This window comes from Rutilus rutilus, assembly GCF_951802725.1.
Source record: "Rutilus rutilus genome assembly, chromosome: 12".
Classification (NCBI taxonomy): domain Eukaryota; kingdom Metazoa; phylum Chordata; class Actinopteri; order Cypriniformes; family Leuciscidae; genus Rutilus; species Rutilus rutilus.
In genome coordinates, this window is record NC_140217.1 from 31287620 (window position 1) to 31311531 (window position 23912).

The window sequence follows — 23912 nt, forward strand, 5'->3', positions numbered from 1 at the left end:
TGGTTTTATTTGATCTTTTATTCAATAGAAATGCACTACTGAAAATTTGTTTCAATCAGATTCACCGGCTTCTTGTTAACAGTAACTGTAGAAATGTATGAAGCCATCTAAGCAGACAGGGCTGCATTTAAAGCGTCTAGCCTAATTCCACTGAGCCGAAATAAATCCACCGTCTCTACTGTGGCAGTTCTTTAAATCTAAAGCACTGTATTTATATCTTACAACCCACACACTGACTATAACAAGATATTGTTATTCTTCTTCACTCTTCACTTATGGTGCCTTTCATCAAATATGCAAAGGAATGCCGACAAGTCTAGGGTGGTTAAATTTATTGGGACATCTATATTCGTGTGTGAATATTGACACGGGAGGATGGCCAAAGACATCTCCCTGAAGCTGATCTCCATAGACAGCGGACACGGAGATGATCCCATTAGCGCTGGCTGCAGCGGCACATGCTCAGTTATGCTTGTTGAAGGGGATCTCAGTAGGCTGTGCGTGAACACTGAGGTCATCGCCTGCGCTGAGGAAAAAATACTCAGCGCAGCCTCCATTTTGAGTAGTATGAAATAGAGGAAAGCATAGTTTTGAGCCGCCGCCGACGCTGCAAACAAACTGTAAACACTAGCGAAACGGCCCCTGCCATGGACGACTTGTTCAGTCCGCGAAGGTTTGTTGCTTCTTCTTATTACATATTTATGCTTTTGCGGGCGCCAGCGCTTTTTGCGAAACCCGGAATACTTTTGCATTCTAGTGCAAATCGAGACGATTTTGAACTTGACAGCTCGTCTCGCTCGGCCACACACACACACACACACACACACACACATACGCAAAGGCCAGCTACGAGCCTGACAAGATAAAATGGGGCAGATGTTGTGTAGGTATTGTTGCTGACTGTTAAGTGTAATGCATGCTGAACGCGGTGCTGCTCTTACAAATTAGTTTTGTTTGTTCTGCAAATATTTGTTCAGCAAATTGTGATTTTTAGCATACTATTTTCTTTCGCGGACAGCGAACGAACAGTATTTGTGCATATCACACTTTTGAGTTCAACACACTGATTTTGATTTGCACTGTAATAGACTGCACGCAGCAATGTAATGATTTATGTGTAAATATATGAACTGGACGTCCAAGCCCCCGTTTATATAACCTTTGGAGGGAACGGAGCAGTCGGACGCTGATTGGCTGGTTATGCTCTGTAGGCGGGATTTGGATTGATCATCGCGACTGCTGATAGGCAAATCACATTTTATGATTAACACTGAAAGGAGGCGATTTAAAAGGGTGGAAAATAGTGACATGAAGCTCACATGACAGGCACCGAAGTTTTTCCAACAGTATGTTTCTGATAAATATGGTGTTTGTATTCATGTATTGGTAATAACAGACATACTTTTTTACTATTTACATGTGGAATGTTGGCTGTAAGTTTTTGCTTCCTTGAAATTTTAATGTATTAATTGATGTAGCCTACATACACATCCATATTTCAACTAATAAATACAATTTTGTCTTTTAGGCAGCTGAACAGCACGCAAGGAGAGATTCGAGTGGGACCAAGTCATCAGGTAAAATGAGTTTAAAGAGTTTCCAATAGTGTTTGCAGATCTAAGGCATGCAATGTTTTAAAGGTGCACGATCATTAAAAAAGTTTTACAAATAAAGAAATGCTATACCAGCATGTCTACAGTCCGGAAGTTGCTAGTAAACAAATGTATCTGCCCTGAAAGTCCAAAACCACTGGTACTTTTGGGACAAATCATAGCCAGCTAAATGTTAACAACCTATTTACTGAGTGCACCTTTAAAAGTCCTTAAATAAGCTCTGTTAACCTTTTTCTTTTTAATGTTGTCATGATCAAATGTATGCAGGCCAAGCTACCTGAATTACAGCCGCCACCTGCACATGGAACGGAGTCTGTCACAGAAAATGAGGAGCTGGTGTGGGCACCTGGGGTCAATGACTGTGACCTTCTCATGTACCTACGGGCTGCCAGGTAATTGCTGCTTTCTGGATGGCAGTTATTATTCACCATCTAAATGTTTTCTTCATAATCGCTTGAGGTTATATCTAAAAAAGGGAACTGAGGTGTCTGTGGATGGTGTGTGATTCAACATATCCTTCTGCATTTTTGTTTTGTGTTCTCTGTATAAACAGGAGCATGGCAGCTTTTGCAGGGATGTGTGATGGAGGTTCAACGGAGGATGGTTGTCTTGCAGCTTCACGGGATGATACCACATTGAATGCTTTAAATACGGTCAGTGCTTGTTATTTTTATGTGTTTGTGCTATGTTTTGTCAAAAAAGAAACTTAAATGATTTAATTCAATTTGTTGTAGTGTTTTAGCAAATATACGATGTAAGTATTATTAAAGGATGGGTAGGCAATTTTCGGAGAGGCAAGCAATAGCGAGCTAGCTTTGAAAGCATGAGATCCCACTCTCTCTTCAGAGTGTCTCAATCCACGCCTCCTCCAAAACGTATGAACGCATATAGCTTGGTGCAAACAAAAGCATCACGAGAGACGACGTCAAAATACCTCATGTCTCAAAGCACATAACGTTAGAATAATAATGAACAAGAACAACTTAAAGAGCACTGACCTGTTCCACCTGACTGCTGCAGATTAATTGCGGCGTTGATAGTGATTCCATTGAAACACATAAATTCGAGTCACAAACCTCTTTGAGTATAACGTGACGGGTTTCTATCTCTTAAAATTACGGTAGTTATAGCGTAAGCTCGTTGTTTTGCTTCACGAGGAACTGCAAAATGTGGCTGCTGTTTAAGTTGCGGTGCTTGGTGACTGACGTCTGTCTAACTGCATAGCATGAAACGCACTGATGACGTGTGATGTCTGCGTGAGCAGGGTGCATGTAGGTATGGAAATACATGTTGACAGGCAGATAGGACATCGTATTACTTAATTCGGACCGAATGCAATGATTGGACGAACATTTTATGGTCCCACGCCTTCTATAGACGATATATATACATATAAATACGTTTAGACAACTTAACTTAGTGATTGGTGTCAGGATGTGAAGAGACTTTCAACCAGCATAACAAAATTGTTTCTGGAGCAAATCAACTTCCCTGCCTTTAAATAAAGATTGTAAAAATTAAATTAGGTCCGAATGCAATAATAAGATGTCCTATCTGCCTGTGAACATATGTATTTCCATACCTCCGAGCACCCTGCTCGTGCAGGCATCACTCGTCATCAGTGCGTTTCATGCTTTGACCTTTGATGTAATTTGGATTAAAGACAGTGACAATAAAAACTGCAAATAATAAATCTTAATTTTTACCTCAACTGTAGTTAATTTGCTGTGCAACTGGGGTATTTGACTTTTTAATTTGTCTTGCACACAGCTCCACGAAAGCCAATACGATGCAGCCAAAGCCCTGCAGTGTCTGGTGAAGAAACCAGTTCCAAAACTCATTGAGAAAAGCTGGTCAGAAGATGAAGTGGTGAGAAAGTGTTTGGGTTTGGATTTGGGGTTTTTCACTTGTACCATCTCATTTTTCACTGATAAAACCTGGTTATAGTGGAATGCAGAAATGTGAGACTAGAACTTTTCGAAATGTATTACTTAAGAATCATCAATCTGTTAATATGTTCAATTACAGAAACGGTTTATCAAAGGTCTTAGACAGTATGGCAAAAACTTCTTTAAGATCCGTAAGGAGCTACTGCCTAGTAAGAAAACGGTATGGAAACCTGCCATTTCAAATCTGACTATAAATGTGTGTTTGTCAAATTGAAGTTGTTTTTTTTTACAACACATTTGTCCTCTCAGGGTGAGCTGATCACATTCTACTATTACTGGAAGAAAACTCCTGAAGCTGTGGCATCACGACCTCATCGGCAGCAGAGAAGACAGCCGGTGTCCCGCAAAGTGAAAACTCGCAACTCGACAGCTGCAGCCAATGCAACATCTCGCACTTCCTCCAGTAAGTGCAGGATTATGCGCCATACGTCTGTTCATTTTTTGCAGGCTCTCCAAACATGATAGCAAGACTGATACAGTTATAATTAAAAGGAAGTAACTCCACAAGAAGAACTGTTATTCATTTTTGTATTTTCTGTCTGTCTGTAGTGGAGCTCAGTTCAGCCAGTGAAGATGATCTGGACAGTGAGGATAGCGAGCAGGGCAGCAAAGGACAAGCCTGCAGTCACTGTCTATCCACTAGTAAGTTTTTCATCCTTCTTCAGGCCTCTATATTGAGAATGCTGTATATACTGCATTTCATTATTTGTTGACCATATGCATGTATCTATCAACCATCATGCTGTTCTGAAAGTGACTTTCTGCTGTACTTGGTTAGTCACCCTACATTGGATTCAAACTGCTTAGGTTTGCAATTCTTCTTAACATGAGATAAGAATGGACTCTATCTGCATAATGTATGTTCCTGGTCTTGTTGTGAAAATGTTTGTTCCACTTTCAAAGAATTTAGAAAAAACGGGTTTCAGAAAAATATGGAGCAGCGCAACTGTAACGCAACAGCGCAATTCAATATTGATATTAGTAATAAATGTTTCTCGAGCAGCAAATCAGTGTATTAGAATGATTTTTGAAGGATCATGTGACATTGAAGACTGGAGTAATGATGCTGAAATTTCAGCTTTGCCATCACAGGAATAAATTACATTTTAAAGTATACTGAAATAGAAAACCATTATTTTAAATTGTAATAATATTTCACAATAATACTTTTATACTGTATTTTTGAGCAAATAAATTCATCCTTGTAGAGCATATGAGACTTTTTTTTTCAAATTTTATTATATAAAAATTGACTGACCCGACGGAATTGTAAATGGAAGTTTACTTTTCGGAAGTAAAATGGTTTGCAGCTCTTGTGACTTCTGTAAATACTCTTTATTTGTATGAGATTTTTCTTTTGAAATAACTCACACAACATAAAACGAATATGTTTCTTTCAGACTCCAAAGACTGGCATCATGGAGGGAGAGACAATGTCTTGCTGTGCTCTAGTTGTCACTCTCACTTCAGCAAGCATCGGCGCCTGCCACCTGTTCCCAAACCAGTAGATCCCCCCTACCTCTTCAAACCTGTCAAAGAAGAGGAAGAGGGTGTCAGACATGGGATGAAGACCCGTCGGAGCCGGGTTCCACCACATGTAGGTCTAACTTGTGCTTTAGTGCTCAGGGAAATGTGTAAAGAGTAATCTGCTTAATTTAGTCTTATGTCTCTGCATGTAGATGTCATCTCTTCGAAGTGGGCGCAACAGACCAACCGGAAGTCCTGACAGGGCCATGTCTCCCACCGTCGAGGATGTGCGATCTAATGGACAGTCTCCCAGAGCCAGTTCCACTGCTATGGCAACTAGGGCTTCCAGTTCTGAAATCAAGAATGGAGTGGCTGGGAAGACCAACAAGGTAGTGGTAAAAAGGAGCTTGCTTGGTTTAGAGTTTGAAAAATGTGTATTTATCCTTTTTGTGTTGTTTAACCTGTTCATTTTCAAATGTCTTTATTATTAAACTTTAGAAGATGAAAGTAGAGGCGTCTATAGTTAAGGGTGTTAAAAGACCGAGAGAGTCAGCTGCTCCAGATGTCGATGAACCGGAAAGGAAAAACATGAAACGGCCCAAGAATCAGGTAAGGGGAACAGTTTCTCTTTCTAATTCTTCATGGTTGGTTTCTTCAAAAAAAGGAGTATTAAGTCCTTAGTTTTAAAAACTAAAAATCAAGCGATAAAGCTTGTGATTTTTAGTTATCAGTACTATATTGTTATCATTACTATTTTGGTTATCAGCAACTCTTTTTTTTAAATGTATAAATGATATTAACTGTGCTTGTTCATTTCCAACATTTTTTACATTTAGATTGCCATCATCTAATGCTCACCTAAGGCCGACAGATAGCAACAGACACTTCGTCAGGTTTTGTCGGATCAGTGTGTTACCCCTGTCAGTGTCTGTTGGCGTCTGTTGGAGCTGTTTTCACCTATTGAACATGCTGAATCGGCGCTTGTCTGCGCTGGTCTGCGTCTGTCGGTGCAGTGTGAATTGGCCTTTTCAGAAAAGACACTAATAATATATATATATATTAGGGGTGAAACGGTTCAACTTTCTCTTCAGTCCTCACGGTTCGGTTTGGATGTGTACACACACAAAACTTCTCACACAGCATGTGTGCGCAGTTCTCTTTCGCTTAAATGTTTGTCTGTTTTACATGTTGTTTTATCCACCAAACAATATTATAGATATTTGAGATTAACCTTGGTGCAAGTGCGTGCCGAGCTGTGGGTGGAGATCAGTTTGATTTTATTATCGAGAACCCTTAACACCCCTAATTTATATATAAATAATTAATATATGTGTATATATAAATAATTGCAGTGATTATAAGCAGTGTTTCTCTAACCCAGGATGGTCCCGATTCTCCATCAGAAGGTGAGGGTGAAGGCGAGAGCTCCGATAGCCGCAGTGCCAATGACGATGGCAGCAGCGACACTAAAGACATTGATCAGGACAACCGCAGTTCCTCCCCCAGCCTGGCCAGTCCCCTGCAAGCCAACGAAAGTGACTCTGACTCCCCAGCGCCACCCACTGCACCTGGTGCAAACCCACAAACCCCGCCCCAGCAGCCTGCTGCGACCCCTACAACACATGTCCCATCTGAAACGCCATCATCTCCTCAGCCCTCTCTGCTTGCATCCTCATCCGCACCTTCACCTGGAGCTTCTACCGCCACCTTGAAGGCAACATCCATAGAGGTTTCTCAGGAGGTTTCATCTCCAACCACGTTCAGAAGTGGTCCCAGGGGACCCGAAGCACAGAACTCTTATTCGAACTCCTCGTCTCAGCAGGTGCAGTGTCCAGGGCAGGGGCAGTCATTCCCTGTGCCGCCCCATTATCAGCACAATCCAGGTCAGCTGCAGAATCCTTCATCTGGGGTGAATCAGCCACCAGGGTTTGTTTCCAGACTGCTGCACCTTCAAAAAGAAAGTCCTCTTCCTCCTACAGCAGCAACCCAAATCAAGCCCCCTCCGACCACTCCAATTCCACCTTCTCACAAGCAGCCTCCTCACCTTTCTGCACCTCCACCCCATTTCCTGCAGATCCACCCCAATTTGCCTCCCCCTCCTGCTCTAAAACCTCTTGCTTCCTTGCCCTCACAGCACTTGCCTTGTTCCCAGCCTCCTCCACTTCATATAATTCCACAAAATCACCCTGCTCAGCCTTCCGTTCTGACTCAGTCTCAGAGCCAGCAGGTCAAAGGTCACACCAGTGGTGCCCCTCCGGCTAGTTCTATCCCTTCGCTCCCCCAAAATCGCCCTGCTCCTGAGTCCACTGCTTCATTCCCTCTTTACACTTCTCCCATCCCTGGCCCTGCCCATCAGCCCTCCACGTCTTCCTCAGCAAGCACTCCTGTTGGACAAGCTCATATCAAAGAGGAGCCAATTGATGAGGAGGAGGAGTGTGATAGCCCGCCTCCCCCTCGCAGAAGTCCCTCTCCTGTACCGACAGTTGTTGACATACCCAGCCATGCAAGTCAGTCAGCAAGGTATGGAGATCACATTTGTCAAGATTTGATTTTTTTTTTTAAATATTATAAAATGAATTTTTTTTTTCTAATGTAGTAGGAGTCTAAAATATTTTGTTTTAAATTAAAAATTAAAAAAGTTCAATAAAATGGTTAAAAAAGGTAAAAATCATTACTTTGTATTTCCTTTTGATAACAATTCAAAATGGTATTCACTAAGACTTTACTTTGCAATGAACTATTCTAATTACTATTCTATTTTGTTTGTCAATTGCAGATTTATCAAACACCTCAACCGAGGCTACAACTCCTGCTCTCGCACAGACATGTACTTCACTCCCTTGGCCTCCTCAAAACTGGCTAAAAAGCGAGAGGAAGCTGCCGAAAGATCCAGAAGAGAAGCAGAGCTGAGCGCTCGACAGGGACGGGAGAGAGAAAGAGAAAGAGAAAGAGAAAGAGAGAGGGAGAGGGAAAGGGAGAGGGAAAGAGAGCGGGAGCGAGAAAGGGAGAGAGACTCTGATAAAACCTCTGTAAGTATATGTAGCATTTACTTTTGAATTTTGAGACAAAAAAACAATAGTTTGCTTAAAATGAAACCTAGTTTTTAGCAAATTAAATTTCTTTTACTTTGTGACATTGTCATGATGGTAATTTCCCCTGCAAAAAAATTCTGATGGCAATTGTCAAGTATTTATGCATCATGATAGTATTTCTTGTTCTGTTTCTGCTTTTTATTAGGTTGTCAATTTATTTAGAATTTATCATTTTTGCTTTTGAAAAAAAATCTATAGAATTTTGAAGATCTTGCTTTAAAGAAGTTAATATAATAAACCTTTTATTTACATAGCGAGCTTCAAGCTCATCCCATGATGGCCGCATAAGTGAGCACTTGCTTGCTGCCCACGTGCAACCCGGCCGTCCGTCGTTCGAACCCCCTCCACCCACCACCGTGGCTGCTGTTCCTCCATATCTTGGCCCTGACACTCCAGCCCTCCGCACGCTCAGCGAGTACGCACGCCCCCACGTCATGTCGCCCACCAACCGCAACCATCCTTTCTTCATGCATCTTGGGCCAGGTGAGCACCTGTTAGCTTATCACATGCCGGGGCTCTACGCAGCAGACCCAGCCCTTCGAGAGCGAGAGCTTCGTGAGCTTCGAGAGAGAGAGATCCGAGAAAGAATGAAGCCTGGATTTGAGGTGAAGCCGCCGGAGCTGGAGAACCCACTTCATCCATCGGCAAATCCTATGGAGCATTTTGCGCGCCACGGTGCCCTGCCTCTTCCTCATGTGGCCGGGCCTCATCCCTTTGCCCAGTTCCACCCAGCCATGGAGCGCAACCTAGCGGCTCCTCCTCGGCCGGAAATCAGCTACGCCGAGCGCTTGACTGCTGAACGGCTCCATGCTGAAAGGATGGCCTCCGTTACAGCTGGTGACCCTGTTGCACGGCTACAGATGCTTAATGTTACTCCACACCACCACCAACACTCACACATACACTCCCATCTTCATCTGCACCAACAGGACCCTCTCAACCAAGGTGAGAATTTCAATGAATGAAACACAGTTATCTAGATCAGTATTTCTCAACTCCAGTCCTCGGGTCCCTCCTCCCAGAATGTTTTAGATGTCTCCCTGTTCAACAGACTAAGAAGCTAATGAGCTGAATCAGATGTTTAAATTAGTGAGACATCTAAAATATTCTGGTTGGTGGGTCCCCAGGACTGGAGTTGAGAAATACTGATCTAGATTACATTCTTTTGAGAAAGTATATGGAAATGTTGACATCTTTGTTTTTCAGGACAAGGGCCTCATCCTCTGGACCCATTGGCTGCTGGACCCCCTCTGGCACGATTCCCTTACCCACCTGGTGCCATCTCCAACCCTCTACTCAGTGAGTTACCCCATGAGCACGAAATGCTCCGCCACCCTCTGTTTGGTGAGTCACCAAATAGACTCCCGTTTCATATAAAAGAAAGCTAACATTAACATTTCTAACTTGTATAACCCATATAGCCAGGCCCACCGCTGAGCTGAATCGGAACACCAAACCCTTTTGATTTGTACATCTTTATTGCTTGCATGCTTCTTAAACTTTCAGCAGCCAAGTGAGTGTAGTACTCTCAGCTTTTTTTAAACACATTTAACTGTTTAAATCCATTCTGTGGAATTAGTATTTAAGATTCAATAATTTTTTATATATATATATATTTTAGTTTGTTAGATATTTTTTTTATGTAGTCTCTTTATTCACCGAGACTGCATTTATTTGATCACAAAAACAGTAGTATTGTGAAATATTTTTGCAATTTAAAATACATTTTCTATTTTAATATATTTTAAAATGTGATGGCAAAGCTACATTTTCAGCATCATTACTTATTACCACTTATTATTATTATTATTATTATTATTATTATTATCAATGTTGAAAACAGTTCTGCTGAATATTTATGTGGAAACAGTAAAACATTTTTTCAGGATTCTTTAATAAACAAGGTCATAAGAACAGCATTTATTTGAAATAGAAATCTTATAGAAACATTATACATATCTGTACTGTCACTTTAATGCATCCTTGCTGAAAAAAACCCAAAAAAACTTTATATATTAGTGCTATCAACGTTAACTTGTTAATGTATGCGATACATTTTTTCCAGTTTAAAGTGTTAAAAATATGTAACGCAATTAACGCAGCATCCGTTTATTCTGTCCTTTAGCTAGCGTTACATTATATGATCACGCTCTTATTCACGCAAATGAAACCATTCAAGCGCCATAAGACGAATGAGAACGTGCTCTGTGAATGTCCTGTCTGTAATGTCAAACACACAACTCGTGTGCACAGAAAGACGCACGCAAGTATTGATTTCTCTTTCGTGCTTGAACAAAAATAACACACACAATTATGCCAAAATGTCCGTTCTGTCGAGTACCCTCATAAGAGCAGTCTTAAATGAGTTAAATAGACTTAAATGAACGTAAAGAGTTGTGAGAAAATGAAACGCATGTGAAATCCACATCATGTGCAGTGCGGCAAATCTTTAAGTGACAGCAGCCGCTAATCCTGTCTGTCAATGTTAATCAAAGAACAAAGGTAACAGAGAAAATTACTCACTGCTCTTGACTAAAGAACTTTTGTAGCTTTAATAAGGATTAATCTATTTTTAATTTATAATTTTTGCAATGCAGACTGTTTGATAACTTTATTCAGTTTCTGTATATTTCCTACCTGTTAGACCTGTTGGGGGGATCAATTTCATTGAGATATCAGTAGCAGTTTTAGTATCGGTGATACTGGCCTTCATTCATAAAAAGATGCCATTAAACAAATATACTGTCCTTATGCTGTTTCTACATTAATTTGGAGATAACTGTGAAATTATTACATTATAAAACATATTAAAAAAAACATATAAAAACGATTCATGATTAATCACAGAAAAAGTGTGATTTAATCTAGTTAATTCTTTTTTTAATCGATTGACCCCAAACTTTTGAATGGTACTGTATAATATATACAATTTATAAGTATACCGGTAGTATAATATGTACACTAGAGCAAATCCACAGATTCCGTCTGGGCCTGTCTTTTTCTTATGATAAACTGTCTAGTCTTGACTTGAAGGAACAACTCGAGTATTGTTTTCACTATTATTGTGTCACATAGAGCTTACATTTGGTTGCTATGACTTGCTATTAAAATCAATGACGTTTTCAACATTGTGACAATGCATGCTTTGATTATAATATTCAGTCAAGGCAACAAAAATATATGCATCGGTGGATTTATTTTATTCCTCAAATAATTAAGCCCTAATTAAAATCCAATAACAATGCCTTGTTTTCATTACTCGAAGAGCCAAAATGGTTAAATGAACAAAGAAAAATGGCTAAAATGCACATGTAATGTAATAATGTTTGTCAACCTATTGTTGTTTTATTGTTGCTTCATAATACCATGTTTTGTGTCTTTCTTTCAAAGGAGCACAGTTCAGAGAGTTACCAGGACCCTTGGCTCCGATGTCTGCTGCGCATCAGTTGCAGGCGATGCAGGCACAGTCCGCAGAGCTGCAGAGGCTGGCACTGGAGCAGCAGTGGCTACATGGACATGCACATTTACATAGTGCTCCTCTCCCCAGCCAAGAAGACTACTACAGGTGAACCACAGAGACCTTAAAGGGATACTCCACTTTTTTGGGAAATAGGCTCATTTTACAACTCCTCCAGAGTTAAACAGTTGAGTTTTACCGTTTTCGAATCCATTCAGCCGATCTCCGGGTCTGGCGGTACCACTTTTAGCATAGCTTAGCATAGATCATTGAATCGGACAAGACCGTTAGCATCTCTCTCAAAAAAATTACCAAAGAGTTTCGATATTTTTCCTATTTAAATCTTGACTCTTCTGTAGTTACATCGTGTACCGACGGAAAATGAAAAGTTGCGATTTTCTAGGCTGATATGGCTAGGAACTATACTCTCATTCCTGTGTAATAATCAAGAAACTTCAAGAGTCCAGCAGGCGTAATGATATGACGCAGCGCCTGAAAATAGTCCCCAGCTCGGTAACTTCCAATGTGACCGGGACTAAGTTTGTCTAACCTATTAGACCTATTTTCAGGCGCTGCATCATATCATTACGCCTGCTGCACTCATGGTACGGCAGCAAAGTTTCTTGATTATTACGCAGGAATGAGAGTATAGTTCCTAGCCATATCAGCCTAGAAAATCGCAACTTTTCATTTTCCGTCGGTCTTAGTACACGATGTAACTACAGAAGAGTCAAGTTTTAAATAGGAAAAATATCGAAACTCTTTGGTCATTTTTTTGGAGAGAGATGCTAATGGTCTTGTCCGATTCAATGATCTATGCTAAGCTATGCTAAAAGTGGTACCGCCAGACCCGGAGATCGGCTGAATGGATTCGAAAACGGTAAAACTCAACTGTTTAACTCTGGGGGAGTTGTAAAATGAGCCCATTTCCAAAAAAAGTGGAGTGTCCCTTTAAAATATTAGCTCACACAAAAATGAAAATTCTCTCATTAATTGCTCAAAGACATCATAAAAGTAATCCATGTGACTCCAGTGGTTTAACCTCAATTTTATAAAGCGACGTGTGTGCTTTGGTTGTGCAAAAACCATAATTCACTACTTTATTTACAAAATATTAAGCTCCAAAGCGCATTAATGAGAGCACCACATGTTGTGTTGTGTTGACTCGAAAGCAAATGTTAGTAAGTGAACACACATAGGGAGATTATGTGGTAAATATATTTTTTTGCACAAACAATGCACTTGTGTCGCTTCATAAAATTGAGGTTAAACCACTTGAGACACTTAATGATGTCTTTACTACCTTTCTGAGGCTTGAAAGTGGTAGTTGCGTAGGCTGTCAATAGAGGGAGAGAAAGCTCTGATTTCATTAAAGAGATATTCGTTTGTGTTCCGAATATGAACGAATGTCTAACAGGTTTGGAATGACATGAGGGTGAGTAATTAATGCCAGAATTTTCATTTTTGGGTGAACTATCCCTTCAATGGGCTGTTCAAGAATGCATGTGTAAATAAGCTCTTGGCAAGTTGTTTTGATGGCATTTATCTTTCTTTAAAAACGCATGCGCTGATGAGTCATTTACAATATGACAAGGAACGTTTTCATCACTACTGTTCTCTACTTTTAGTGCTCATAAAATAAAAATAAGTTGTGTTTGTGACATTAATGTCAGCCTACAGTACACAGAAGATTTTTATTTATTACCTTTTTACTTTGATTTTTAAGTGACTATAAATTATACTGTGGTCTCTTTGACAGCCGTCTGAAGAAAGAGGGAGACAAGCAGTCCTGAAATGAACAAATCCTCCACTGTGGATTACAAAGTGATTCTGTGTTCAGGGTATCAGGCCTTTTGTTTCAGAAAACCCAACATGGGTTTATCCCTGTTATGGCACTTATAAACATTTGACCGACTCCTTTGTGCTGTATGAAATAACTAGCCTTTTGGAGCACAGTGAATTTGCTTTCCTTGCATGAACACTATTTAGAAACTGTTTCTGTCAGAAATGCAATTCCCATGTAATGTCGTTATTGTGCTAAAAGCACAGTACTGTAGATTTACTAAGTATTTGAGAAGTGCTGTCCAATATCCAGAGTTTATCACAATTTAGTTTCAAAGTTTATTGAAACATTCATTTTAAGATTGTAAATATTATATGTTTAAAATAATATATTAACTGGTGGAATTTAAAAGTTGCAATGATAGATTTGGATACAAAAACTTCAGATGAACTGTGTGCAAAAAGTGCATGCTTTACTCTATCCTTCCTTTTCTGACAGCCTCCTCATCTATACCTCAGAGTACACATCAATATAAAACCCACCTGTAGTAAACTCTACAATACCTTATTCTTTCAGTGATTTAGCTTTTTACCATTTGATTTAATTATGTAAACCAAATGCAGCCTGAGTATTAGCATGTTGACTGTAGTGTTGATCTTGCCCTGTCTGGAAACAGAGCTTGTCCGGCTCTACAGAACAGTTGCTTCACTGCCATGGTCATACGATGCTGCAGAAGACCAATCAGGCTGACAGACACTTGCTTGCAGTGTTTACCGCCATGCTTAAGGACACAATGTGACAGGGCAGGTCAGTTCCTGGGTTATCCCTACATGGGACAGGAAGTTAATTTATAGAGGGTCTCTATAGTTAGCAATAAAATGCACATGGCATATTTAATGGTATCCTCACGATCAGCTTCAGCCCTAGCATGTGCAATTGGCCAATTAAACAAATGGGCTACTGTTTAGTAAGTTACATTTTCATAGTCAGGCTGGTTGGGAAGGAGCACAGCATTCTCAGAATAATACGAAATTCATTATAAACACAATAAAGAAAGAAAGGTAATATTGTGACCGTTTAATGCAATACAAGTGTATTGTTGTGCACTACTATTAATTGTTCAAATAACAATAGAAAACATGAAATGGAGTGCCATTGTTTTGTATGCGTTCAAGCGGACATGGGTGTTATCCGTTAACGCTGTTATTGTGAAACTCTGATGGGTTACTTTTTCTAAAACTGCCAAAAAGTCATTATTTTCTTCGAATTAACACTAAACATTTGTACTAGCATTTTACAAAGTATATGGATGTTATTAATGAGAAATATATTCTCATTTTTAGTACCCATGTCTCGATGTATATTTGTCTTTACATGCACAGTTGTTGTCTAGTTGCAATTACCTTATAGTTAAAACTTCAAAACTGTCATTTCGATGACAAATGCATGATTATTAAAAACGGTTTGGCAAATTTTTACTTTTCATACACTTCAATACATCCCTTATCATGTCATATGAACACATATAGTCAACTCAGATCTTTTATTTTATTTTTTATCAATACATTTTCTTTCAGTGCTAAATTCATTTATATTTTTTTGTAAGCATATTTTAGTGGCTGTTTCATATACACTTGCTCTTATCACATTGACATTAGTCTCTGCTTATGTGTGATAGAAATATTTGACACTCAGCAGCAGTCGTTCTTCTGGCACTTTCTGATACCTCCATGACTCCCAACTATATTTTATGTGCGAATTTATATTCTTTATTAAATGTGCTCAGATCTGTTTCTTCACTGAAAAACTATATGAACTTTTTTTTAACCCTTGGCCGCATGATGTTTTTGCATTTAATAGATACATCTAGAGTGATTATCATTGAGGAAAATGTTTTTTTTTTTTTATATGTACACTGCAAAATAGTTTAATTGTGAGTTACATAAATATGTATAGCACAGCTTGAGTCCTGAATATAACTGACGCAAAACTTACCAGTTGTCACTTCTGGTCCATATCAACATAATATCTAAAGCAATATATGTCTTCTAACTGAACAAGTGTTTGTATGGGAAAAACTAATGTTTCCTCCTTTGCTTTGTATGCTTTTCTTTAACAAAATTGTCCTTTGATAAGTTATTTATTGATTGAACACCTATTTTGTAACATGAATATATTAAACATTCAAATATTAGACTGTTAGGAAATATGGAATACAACCTAATATGTGTATTTACTAAAGTGTTTGGTGTGAATTTGTGCAAAATTAACCCTTTCCTGTACACTGGCCCCTTGTGAGAAATCCTCAGAAAGCTCTAATACTAGATTTTTATGGTTCATCTTTCTTTTATGTATCGCCGCAAGTACTGGATGGCAGATATCGCGCTCACATTTGCCAGAAGAGCTGAGAAATAATAGAGGGAAAAAGGATCATGTTAATTTTGTGTGCTCATATTATCTGAATAAATTGCCTAATTTAATATGTAACAGACTGATCATTGTGTCTCATTTCAGAAATACACAATCCACATGACAGTCTTACCTGCTTTCCACATGTCTGTAGATTGTGGGTCGCTTGACTTTAGTACCCAAGATGCAAAAGCAATGCAAACAAGGCACATGTCTGCTTGCTTTAATGAAAAAGGAAAGCGATCTCTATCTGTAAGCAGAATTTTGCAATGTTAGATTTGACATTTTCATATCTATTCCATCAATTTGATCTCAAAAAATGTACCTGCGTCTGCGACTGTTGCCCCAACGTATATCTGATGTTCTGTGAATTTTCCAAGGGCCTGGTTTTCTAGGAGGACCACTGGAAGCTTTGGCTGAGCCATAGAGGAACTTGATGTTGTTTTCGTTCCATAACCATAGACTGTGTCAGTTGTTTTGGGAACACCCCAAGAAGTGGCCATCCTACACCATGTCCTTCCCATTAAAAGTTTAGTGTGTCTCAGAGAAAGGTTTCTCCAGGTACTTCTCTGGCTAGTGATAAAGCACATGTTTGATGTTTCAGAGGGGCTTGCACACCTCATAAACCGGATTGCGGGAATCTCAACTTCACTACCCAACTGAATCTCTTTTTCTACCTCTGGAAATTCTAGGTCTTTTACCACTGATCGAGAGGAGGAATAGATAGGAACCAACGTTTTCTCACTTTTTGTTGAACCTTGCACTGAAGGAAACAGAAGATTCCCAACCTCAAAGTCTGAGAAGAAGTCATCATAAGTCTCAGCCACAGATACGGTCTGTAAAAAACAAAGTGAAGTGTTACTATCTGGGATCCAAGCCTTGTATTGTTCTGATTCTGTGTCACTCTTCAACATTTCGAAGAAAGACGGCAGACACTGATCGTCAAGAACATCAGAAATCGATAAAACTGGAGAAGGTGTTGGTCTTCTCATGCTATAGTGGTCCAGTAGAAAGGTACTCATGTTGTTGTCTTCTTTTGTTGTTAGAAATATGTCCTGCATCTCTGCTTCAGTCTCTGAATGCATTGGGGAATCACTCTCAGTACACAGCCTTACGATCTCGTTTGATTCGCTTCGCCAAGTTTCTTCTAAATCCATGGGACACGTAGGTTCAAGAAACCTTTGGGTTTGCTCTTTGCCTTCAAGGGGTTCTGGACTAGGGTTTGCACTTGCATGAAGAAGTTGTAGAAACTCTTCATCGAAATCAGAGTAAGTTGAAAATTCACAGCTCGACCTGTCTGGTTTAGAGTCATCCAAATGTGTGAAATAGTCCGAATCTGCTGCGTCGTCTACCAGGCCATCTTCTAAACTATCATCTTTAGATTCCACCTCACCCCTATCAAGATGAGTGTCGACAGTGTCCTCCTGGGTTATTTCCTCTAGAGACCTGTTATTGGCTATTCTAAGTTGCAAAATATCATTTATTGTTAGTTTTTCCATTTCATCCCAAAAGGAGGAAATGGCAAATATAGGTCGAGTCGGCCCTGAAGTCTTGGCACTGTTACTAGAGGATTGTATCTCTTGGGATGATTCTTCTCTATTAAATGATTGTCCCAAGGGCTCTTGTTGTTCTGTTCTTTCTCCTTCAGTATCTGATGGAGCAGTGGGTTCAGAGGAACCCATAATAAATCCAGGACTTTCCGCCCTTGTGTCATTATTAAAGTGGCTTAAATTATCAGTTGTATGTCTACATTCACAGTTCAAATCTATTGTGGATTTGTCATATTTATCACATGCTGTGCTTTCATGATCCAAGTATTGGGGCAGAGAGCCACTGAGATCTTTAAATATTTTCTGTGACATCTGGTTGGGAGTTAAAAGTGAATTTAGAGAGCCGGCAGGATTTCTTTCTAATTTTGCTTCTGGAATTTCTGTCATGCTTTCCTTTTTTAAACTAATGGCACAGCTTGTTTTTTCCCATTCACTCTCACATGATCTAATGGGCGAAATACTTATTGCACCTTGGATACGAAGTACATTTGGTGAGTCAGAAAAAACACTTTCTTGGTCAAATTTGTCCTGCATTGTTTGTCTGTCAATAATTTCTTTATCTGGCTCTGTATTGTTATTTAAGGAAGAGCACTTTTCCATCACTCCGCTATTCTGGCTCAGGATTTTAGAAGTTTTTTTTTTTCTTCTTTTTTTTTGGACTGAAGTGGGACCCTTTACTCTCAGACGGACTGGGCTGTCATTTACAGTGACAAACCAACGCTCCTTCTCTTTTTTGGCCACTGGTGAAGTGTCCGTCTCCTCAGTTAGCATTTCTATACCATCCGTACTCTTTTCATGCTTCATATCTGCTGAAGACGTTTCAGAGGCTGGCACGGTGGTGGCTTGGCTTGATTTATTCTCACCGTTCTCTTGATCCTCGTAATTTCCTCTTAATTTCTCTAAGTTTAACTCAGTCAGGTTGCTGTCTTCATTAGCTTTGTTTTGACGTTCACATGTAGCCCCTGGTTCATTTTCTCTAGCGTCGGACATCTGCTCAGTAGACCTGGCATTCTGTGGCTCTGTTTTAGGACTATATTCAGTAAACTCTGAATTCTCAGATGTATCTTCTATTTTACATTCTCCTATTTGATGCTGTTTTTGTCCGTCTACACTATCATTTTCACAGTGTTGGTGAGGGCTGGTCTTAGTGGGAAGAGATGACACGTAGACAGAGGTTTTATCATCGTCCATGTCACTGAAGCCAGACTCATCTAAGGCTGCAAGCTTGGCCTGCTGAACAGAACATTCCTCACTCTCTGTACAGAAACAGTCCCAATCCTGCTCTGCTATCAGCACACTGTGGTCTAAGTCATCCATTGCAGTTGAGCTCCAAAGGCTTGTTATGACATCTGAAACAAACAAAAAACACAATAATGGAAATTGTGGTTTTTTTTTTTTACTAAAACATTTACACTGCCATTCAAAAGTGTGGGGTGAGTAAGATTTTTTTTAATATTTTTGAAAGCAGTCTCTTATGCTCACCAAGGCATACCATCAAAATGTAATGTATTCCTGTGATGGTAAAGCTGAATTTGCAACAGCCATTACTCCAGTAACCGGTTGGAAACAGTTGTGCTCCCTCATGAAACTGTTTTTCATCATTCTTTTATTAATTGAAAGGATACCTGTGCGACAGAACTCTTTTGTAGCATATCTTTGCCGTCACTTTTGATCAATTTAATGCATCCTTACTTTTGAAAATATGAATTTCTTTCAAAAAAAAAAAAAAAAAAAAAATCGGACTGACCCCAAACTTTTGATCTGTGCGGTAGTATGTTTTATTCAGCTGATTAGTACAGACTGCATCTTTCAATTCAGTCATACAGTTTTAAAAAATATATATAAAATAGTCATTAATGCTAACTTTTGACCAAACAACCGGTTTCACAGCCAGGGTTTAGATTAAGCCAGGATTAGGCCTTAGTTCAATTGGGACATTTAAGTAACATTTATAAACATGCCTTAGAAAAAAACAATTCTGGTGTGCATCTTGAGACAAAACAGTTAGGCCCGGTTTCACAGACAGGGCTTAGACTAAGCCAGGATTAGACCATAGATCAATTAGGACATTTAAGTAATTTTTATAAACATGCTTAGAAAAAAACATTACCGATGTGCATCTTAAAACTAAAAAGGCACTGATATATTTTTAAGATCAGTCAGTGCAAGTTTATTTCAGTGGAAACAGCTCAGACTTACATTTTAGTCTAGGACTAGTCTTAAGCCCTGTCTGTGAAACCAGGGGTTAAAGTTTTAACTTTCAGTTAAAACGGCTCAAACATGCATTTTAGTCTGGGACTAGCTTAAACCTTGTCTGTGAAGGAAAAACATTTTTTTCTTCTTTTCTTCTGTCTATTTTTTTCTGGCATAGAGAAAACTGAGTGAGGATGTGGTATACATATTTCATGCCTTCGAATTTAAAGAAAATCAGTATTTAGGTTGTTGGTTAAAAGTTAAGACGAATGATATGCGGGGATTTAGTTTTAGTTAAGAAAAAAATGTACGAATTGAAAGATGCAGTCTATATCGAACAGCTGAATAAAACTATAATAAAAAAATAAAAAAATCTTTGAAACTTATTAGAACTTTGAAATAATGTGTGCGTCTTAAAAAAATATTCTCCAATTAAACGCCATTATACCAAAACATATTGCTTTTAGGCAACATTGCATAGAAACAAGTTTCAACCATTCAAATTCGAGAGATAAGGCCCCAAAATTCAAAAGAAGTACGCTGTAATACGCTCAAACTGTCTCTAATGTCCCAGTGAGTATGATCTTGGCCTGACTGTAAGCTGACTCCAGAGCAGACTGTACCCAGAGCTTTCACAACAACTCAATGCAAGGTGATTTGTGGATTAAAACATGTCAGTGACAGGAAATAGCCCCATAAAAAATCCCAGCATGATGGTCTGTTTGGGTTGCTTCTCTTTTACAAATATTTTGCATGCTCAAATTGCTTAGAAATTACCTTGATGTGTCTCCTAATGCCGAGAATGAAGATCATGATTTACAACCTTTAATAAGAAATCTTAGTCTTATCTAGCTTGCGGGATGTTTTTTTTACAAACGCGTGGAGATGCATTTAGCATACAGCAAATGCATTCAGCTGTGCTTATTTTCTGAAAATATAATTTCCCAGGAGCATCATAACTGTTGTGCAAAAGCCTAAAAAAATGTATCATTATTATTATTATGATACAGCCATCATCTTACTACAAACTGGGTGTTTAGTTCTTTATTAGCATATTAATAGCTAAAGCCCTGCGCTTGAGGTTATTTTCCAGTAGCACTAGTACACACACATAGATTAATGGAAATATCTCCAAACACAAAACCTCTTAGAAAAGTTCTAGATCTGCAAACTCTGCATCTAGTCAGTTTCCATTAAACATCTTCTCAACATCTCATCCCTTGTATGTTTTCCTACCTTTAGTAGTTAGTTGTGCTTTCGAAACACTTCAGTGTTGATCCGACACTGGCATGGCATACCTTCAAAACTCCAGTGCCCTTGCCTTGCATGTGGGAGAGGGGGGCCCTGTGTCCAGGTCTGTTAAAAATAGACCTGTGTGTCTGATCACATGGAAGTGTGTGTATGTGTGTCCTTGCATTCTCAGAGGGGCATTCCATTTCACATATATAAATAGGGTTTCTCTGGGGAGATGGTACGAATCTGTCACTGATCACCTATGCTGCTGTTCAATAAAGGGTTAAAGCATTGAACAATGTGCTGGAAGGAAGATCCTTTGCTTTTATGGTTTAGAGGAAGTAATGCTGTGAAAATAAGTTTCCTGGATCAATCTCAACTTATCTATGGTAATAAAAGTATGGCAATGTGTCATAGGCCTACTTTACTACTGTAAATATATATTCAGAAGTATATCAAAGACAAAAGGAAAATAGGCCATATCTAATTTGTAACAAATATTCATTTATTTTATATTTTACAAACGATTACTAAAAAATCTAGTGTAGTGTGTAAAATATTACAGCCATTTAAAAAAGTAATTTGTTAATATACATGCTTTGAATAATTAAAACAAATATCAATCAGTTTGCAAATAAGAGCATATAAAAACATAAAAAGAAATTATTTTACAGAATGTGCAAGAGCTTCTGAAGGGTTCCATGCAGCAAGGCAATCATGATACTGTAAGTGTAAATCATAAAAACCTGTTTTAAAGACAGAAAATAATTTTTAATATTTACAGTGGTATTTAGGAAGCTGTGATATGACAATGCCATTTCAAGCAACAAATATTCAGTTTAATGAAGAAAGTAGAACTTTAACCAATGCAGATTTATCGACATGAAGCTGTAAATGTTGTGTTTGTGTTTTGGCCTCTATCGCTATCATCCAGTCAGTCATGTTGTTAGACTGAAGCCAACACCATCTGAATGTCTTTTGCAATTCATGAAATTTAAACTGTTAAAAATTCTTGTGTGCACCTGCGTGTCTTAGGAACCCACTGAACCCACTGTAGGTCTGGCAGATGCGAAAGTAGTTGGGATCACTGGTTGATTCAAGAAGCATTCTGACATTGAGCCTGAGATAATAGCGCACTGGAGGGGCCACAGTATAACAAAGCAGACCACAAGGAGCACTATGATGAAGACCACAAGCCTCTTCCAGTTCCCATGAAAACCCAAGAATCGCAGCAACCTGTGTCCACATCCCTCTCTTCTCTCCTCTCTCCTCGGCGGCTCTGCTGCTTTATGCTCACCAATGTCAATGCAGATACAGTTAGGTATCATTGGGTTTGAGTAGCACAGCCTCTGTCCATCTAGGAAAACTTTCTCCACTTGTTGCTGGTCGCTTGGAAGTTGACCCAAAACTTCCTGGCTGGTGGCCAGATCCGGAGTACCGTTCTCAGGCACGGACGTTGGCTGCCGACAAAGGGGGCAGGTGATCTGGGTGCCAGCCTGCTCCGGTGAAATAGCTACAAAGCGAGCCAGACATTCCAGACAGAAGGTATGGGTGCATTCAAGAAGCTTCGGTGTCTTGAAGGTGTTGTCGTACGGGGAAAAGCAGATCGAACATTCCGGACCAACATCCCAGGCATTGTCCTCATCATCAGCAGAGGCCACTGTCTCGTGTTGGTGCCGTATTGAACCCATACGTGTTGCTGTGGATACTTCTGGTTCCTCCATCCTGTTGTGTGCTCAGAAGAAAATCTGAAATGCAACATGAATTTTTATATAATTATTAATAGTAATTCATTGGCTCAATGACTGCTTAAAAGATACAGATGAATTAAACCAATGAAGGAGTTGAGTAATACTTGAGTAATGGTCTTTCTTAACACTAGATTTTTCTGAAAAGCTTCTGATGTGATTATAGGCAACTTTTATTAAATATAAATAGTTTAACCGTTTTTTAATACACTCAAAACTCAAGACATGTATGTCTTTGAATTGCATATAAATCTTCCATCCATTTGCATTACACAGTTTTAACATAAACAAACTTATAAACTTAATGTGATGCATAGTTGTCAGTCGTACATTAATAAAACAAGTAATATTAATAGTAGTAATAAAACAAAATGTTTTACAGTAAATACACAATAACCAGGTTTATATATCATCAATCAATCCAAAATGAATTTTGAAAATTATGAATTTAAAAATATATTTATATAATAATAAACTATGCCATGAGTTTGAGTTACTTTAATTTATGTATGACAGAAAATATGCATTACATTGTTTATTAGTTTATGTTAAAACTGTGTAATCCAAATAGATGGAAAGTGGTAAATATAGTCTTAAAATGTTGCTTTTTATGCTATGTATTTGAATGCAAGAACAAAATCCTTTTTGAATTTTATAATCCCAAATGGTTGCATGGTAAACTATCTGACATAGCAAATAACAACATGTAAATGTGGGTGCTTTATGGGCATCATTACTGCAGTGCTGTTTATGATAAAGATGATGCTGAGACAAACCTTGCAAATGTCTAAAAACCAATCATGAAAGAAATGCATTTTGAATCATGTTTCAGACAAGTACTATCATCATGCATATAATTTTACACTTTAATCAGCATCACGTATACCTGTTCATCATGACTCACTTGTTTTACATTTAATGTACTATGACTAGACAAAGTATAAACATCTCTAATTTGTAATAAAAATGACATTAACCTTAAATCACCTAAGGCTTGTTCAAATTAAACCACTGATCCAACAAAAACCCAACTGTTGGGTTTGTTGGGGCAGAGTGAGAAAAGAAAAGAAATTACCTCAAAAGAGGAAGACAGAATTATTCTCTTGCTGATGCTTTCTTCTTCTTCTTCTTCTTCTTCTTCTAGATAGATTCAAAATTGACTGAAAAGTTCCCAAAACAAGTCTTTCAATGCCTGTCTTTCTCCAGACCTGTCTGTCTTGATCTTCCAGTAAAGTACAACTGGCCTCTTCTCCTCTTCAGAAGTTTGAATTATACTTCTGAGCTGTGACTCAAGTGAGTTAAACCATAAATCATTACCTTGTTCTCTCTCTCTCTCTCTCTTTCTGAACAGCCGACACACACACACCCACACCAACTCATACACGTACGTGTGCAAATAATGGAAAAGCAGGAGGGAT

The 23912-nt window shown here is 38.8% G+C and overlaps 3 protein-coding genes across 4 annotated transcripts; 1 reads left to right on the forward strand and 2 right to left on the reverse strand.

Moving 5' to 3' along the window:
* The first annotated feature begins 423 nt into the window (after nt 1–423).
* Nucleotides 424–13522, forward strand: rereb (arginine-glutamic acid dipeptide (RE) repeats b). Of its 2 annotated transcripts, none has more exons than XM_084425946.1 (17): nt 424–673; nt 1529–1577; nt 1881–2005; nt 2167–2266; nt 3384–3482; nt 3642–3722; nt 3812–3965; nt 4112–4204; nt 4963–5159; nt 5242–5418; nt 5528–5638; nt 6411–7549; nt 7806–8058; nt 8376–9066; nt 9328–9465; nt 11512–11686; nt 13338–13522. In XM_084425946.1, the coding sequence occupies exons 1-17, from the start codon at nt 648–650 to the stop codon at nt 13369–13371; spliced, it is 3642 nt and encodes a 1213-aa protein (XP_084282072.1). In that variant the 5' UTR covers nt 424–647; the 3' UTR covers nt 13372–13522. The 2 variants fall into 2 exon arrangements, with proteins under 2 accessions (XP_084282072.1, XP_084282073.1); XM_084425947.1 differs by having other exon boundaries at nt 9328–9420.
* Nucleotides 13523–14424: 902 nt separating this feature from the next.
* perm1b (PPARGC1 and ESRR induced regulator, muscle 1b) lies at nt 14425–20890 on the reverse strand. Its single transcript, XM_084425960.1, has 4 exons — nt 20750–20890; nt 16096–18669; nt 15904–16020; nt 14425–15765 (listed from the first exon to the last, which is right to left on the reverse strand). Exons 2-4 carry the CDS (start codon nt 18635–18637, stop codon nt 15698–15700), a joined length of 2727 nt encoding a protein of 908 aa, XP_084282086.1. The 5' UTR covers nt 18638–18669; nt 20750–20890; the 3' UTR covers nt 14425–15697.
* A 341-nt stretch (nt 20891–21231) lies between these two features.
* Nucleotides 21232–23822, reverse strand: LOC311301125 (RING finger protein 223). The gene is made up of 2 exons (XM_084425996.1): nt 23570–23822; nt 21232–22494 (listed from the first exon to the last, which is right to left on the reverse strand). The coding sequence occupies exon 2, from the start codon at nt 22468–22470 to the stop codon at nt 21778–21780; it is 693 nt and encodes a 230-aa protein (XP_084282122.1). The 5' UTR covers nt 22471–22494; nt 23570–23822; the 3' UTR covers nt 21232–21777.
* Nucleotides 23823–23912: the final 90 nt, after the last annotated feature.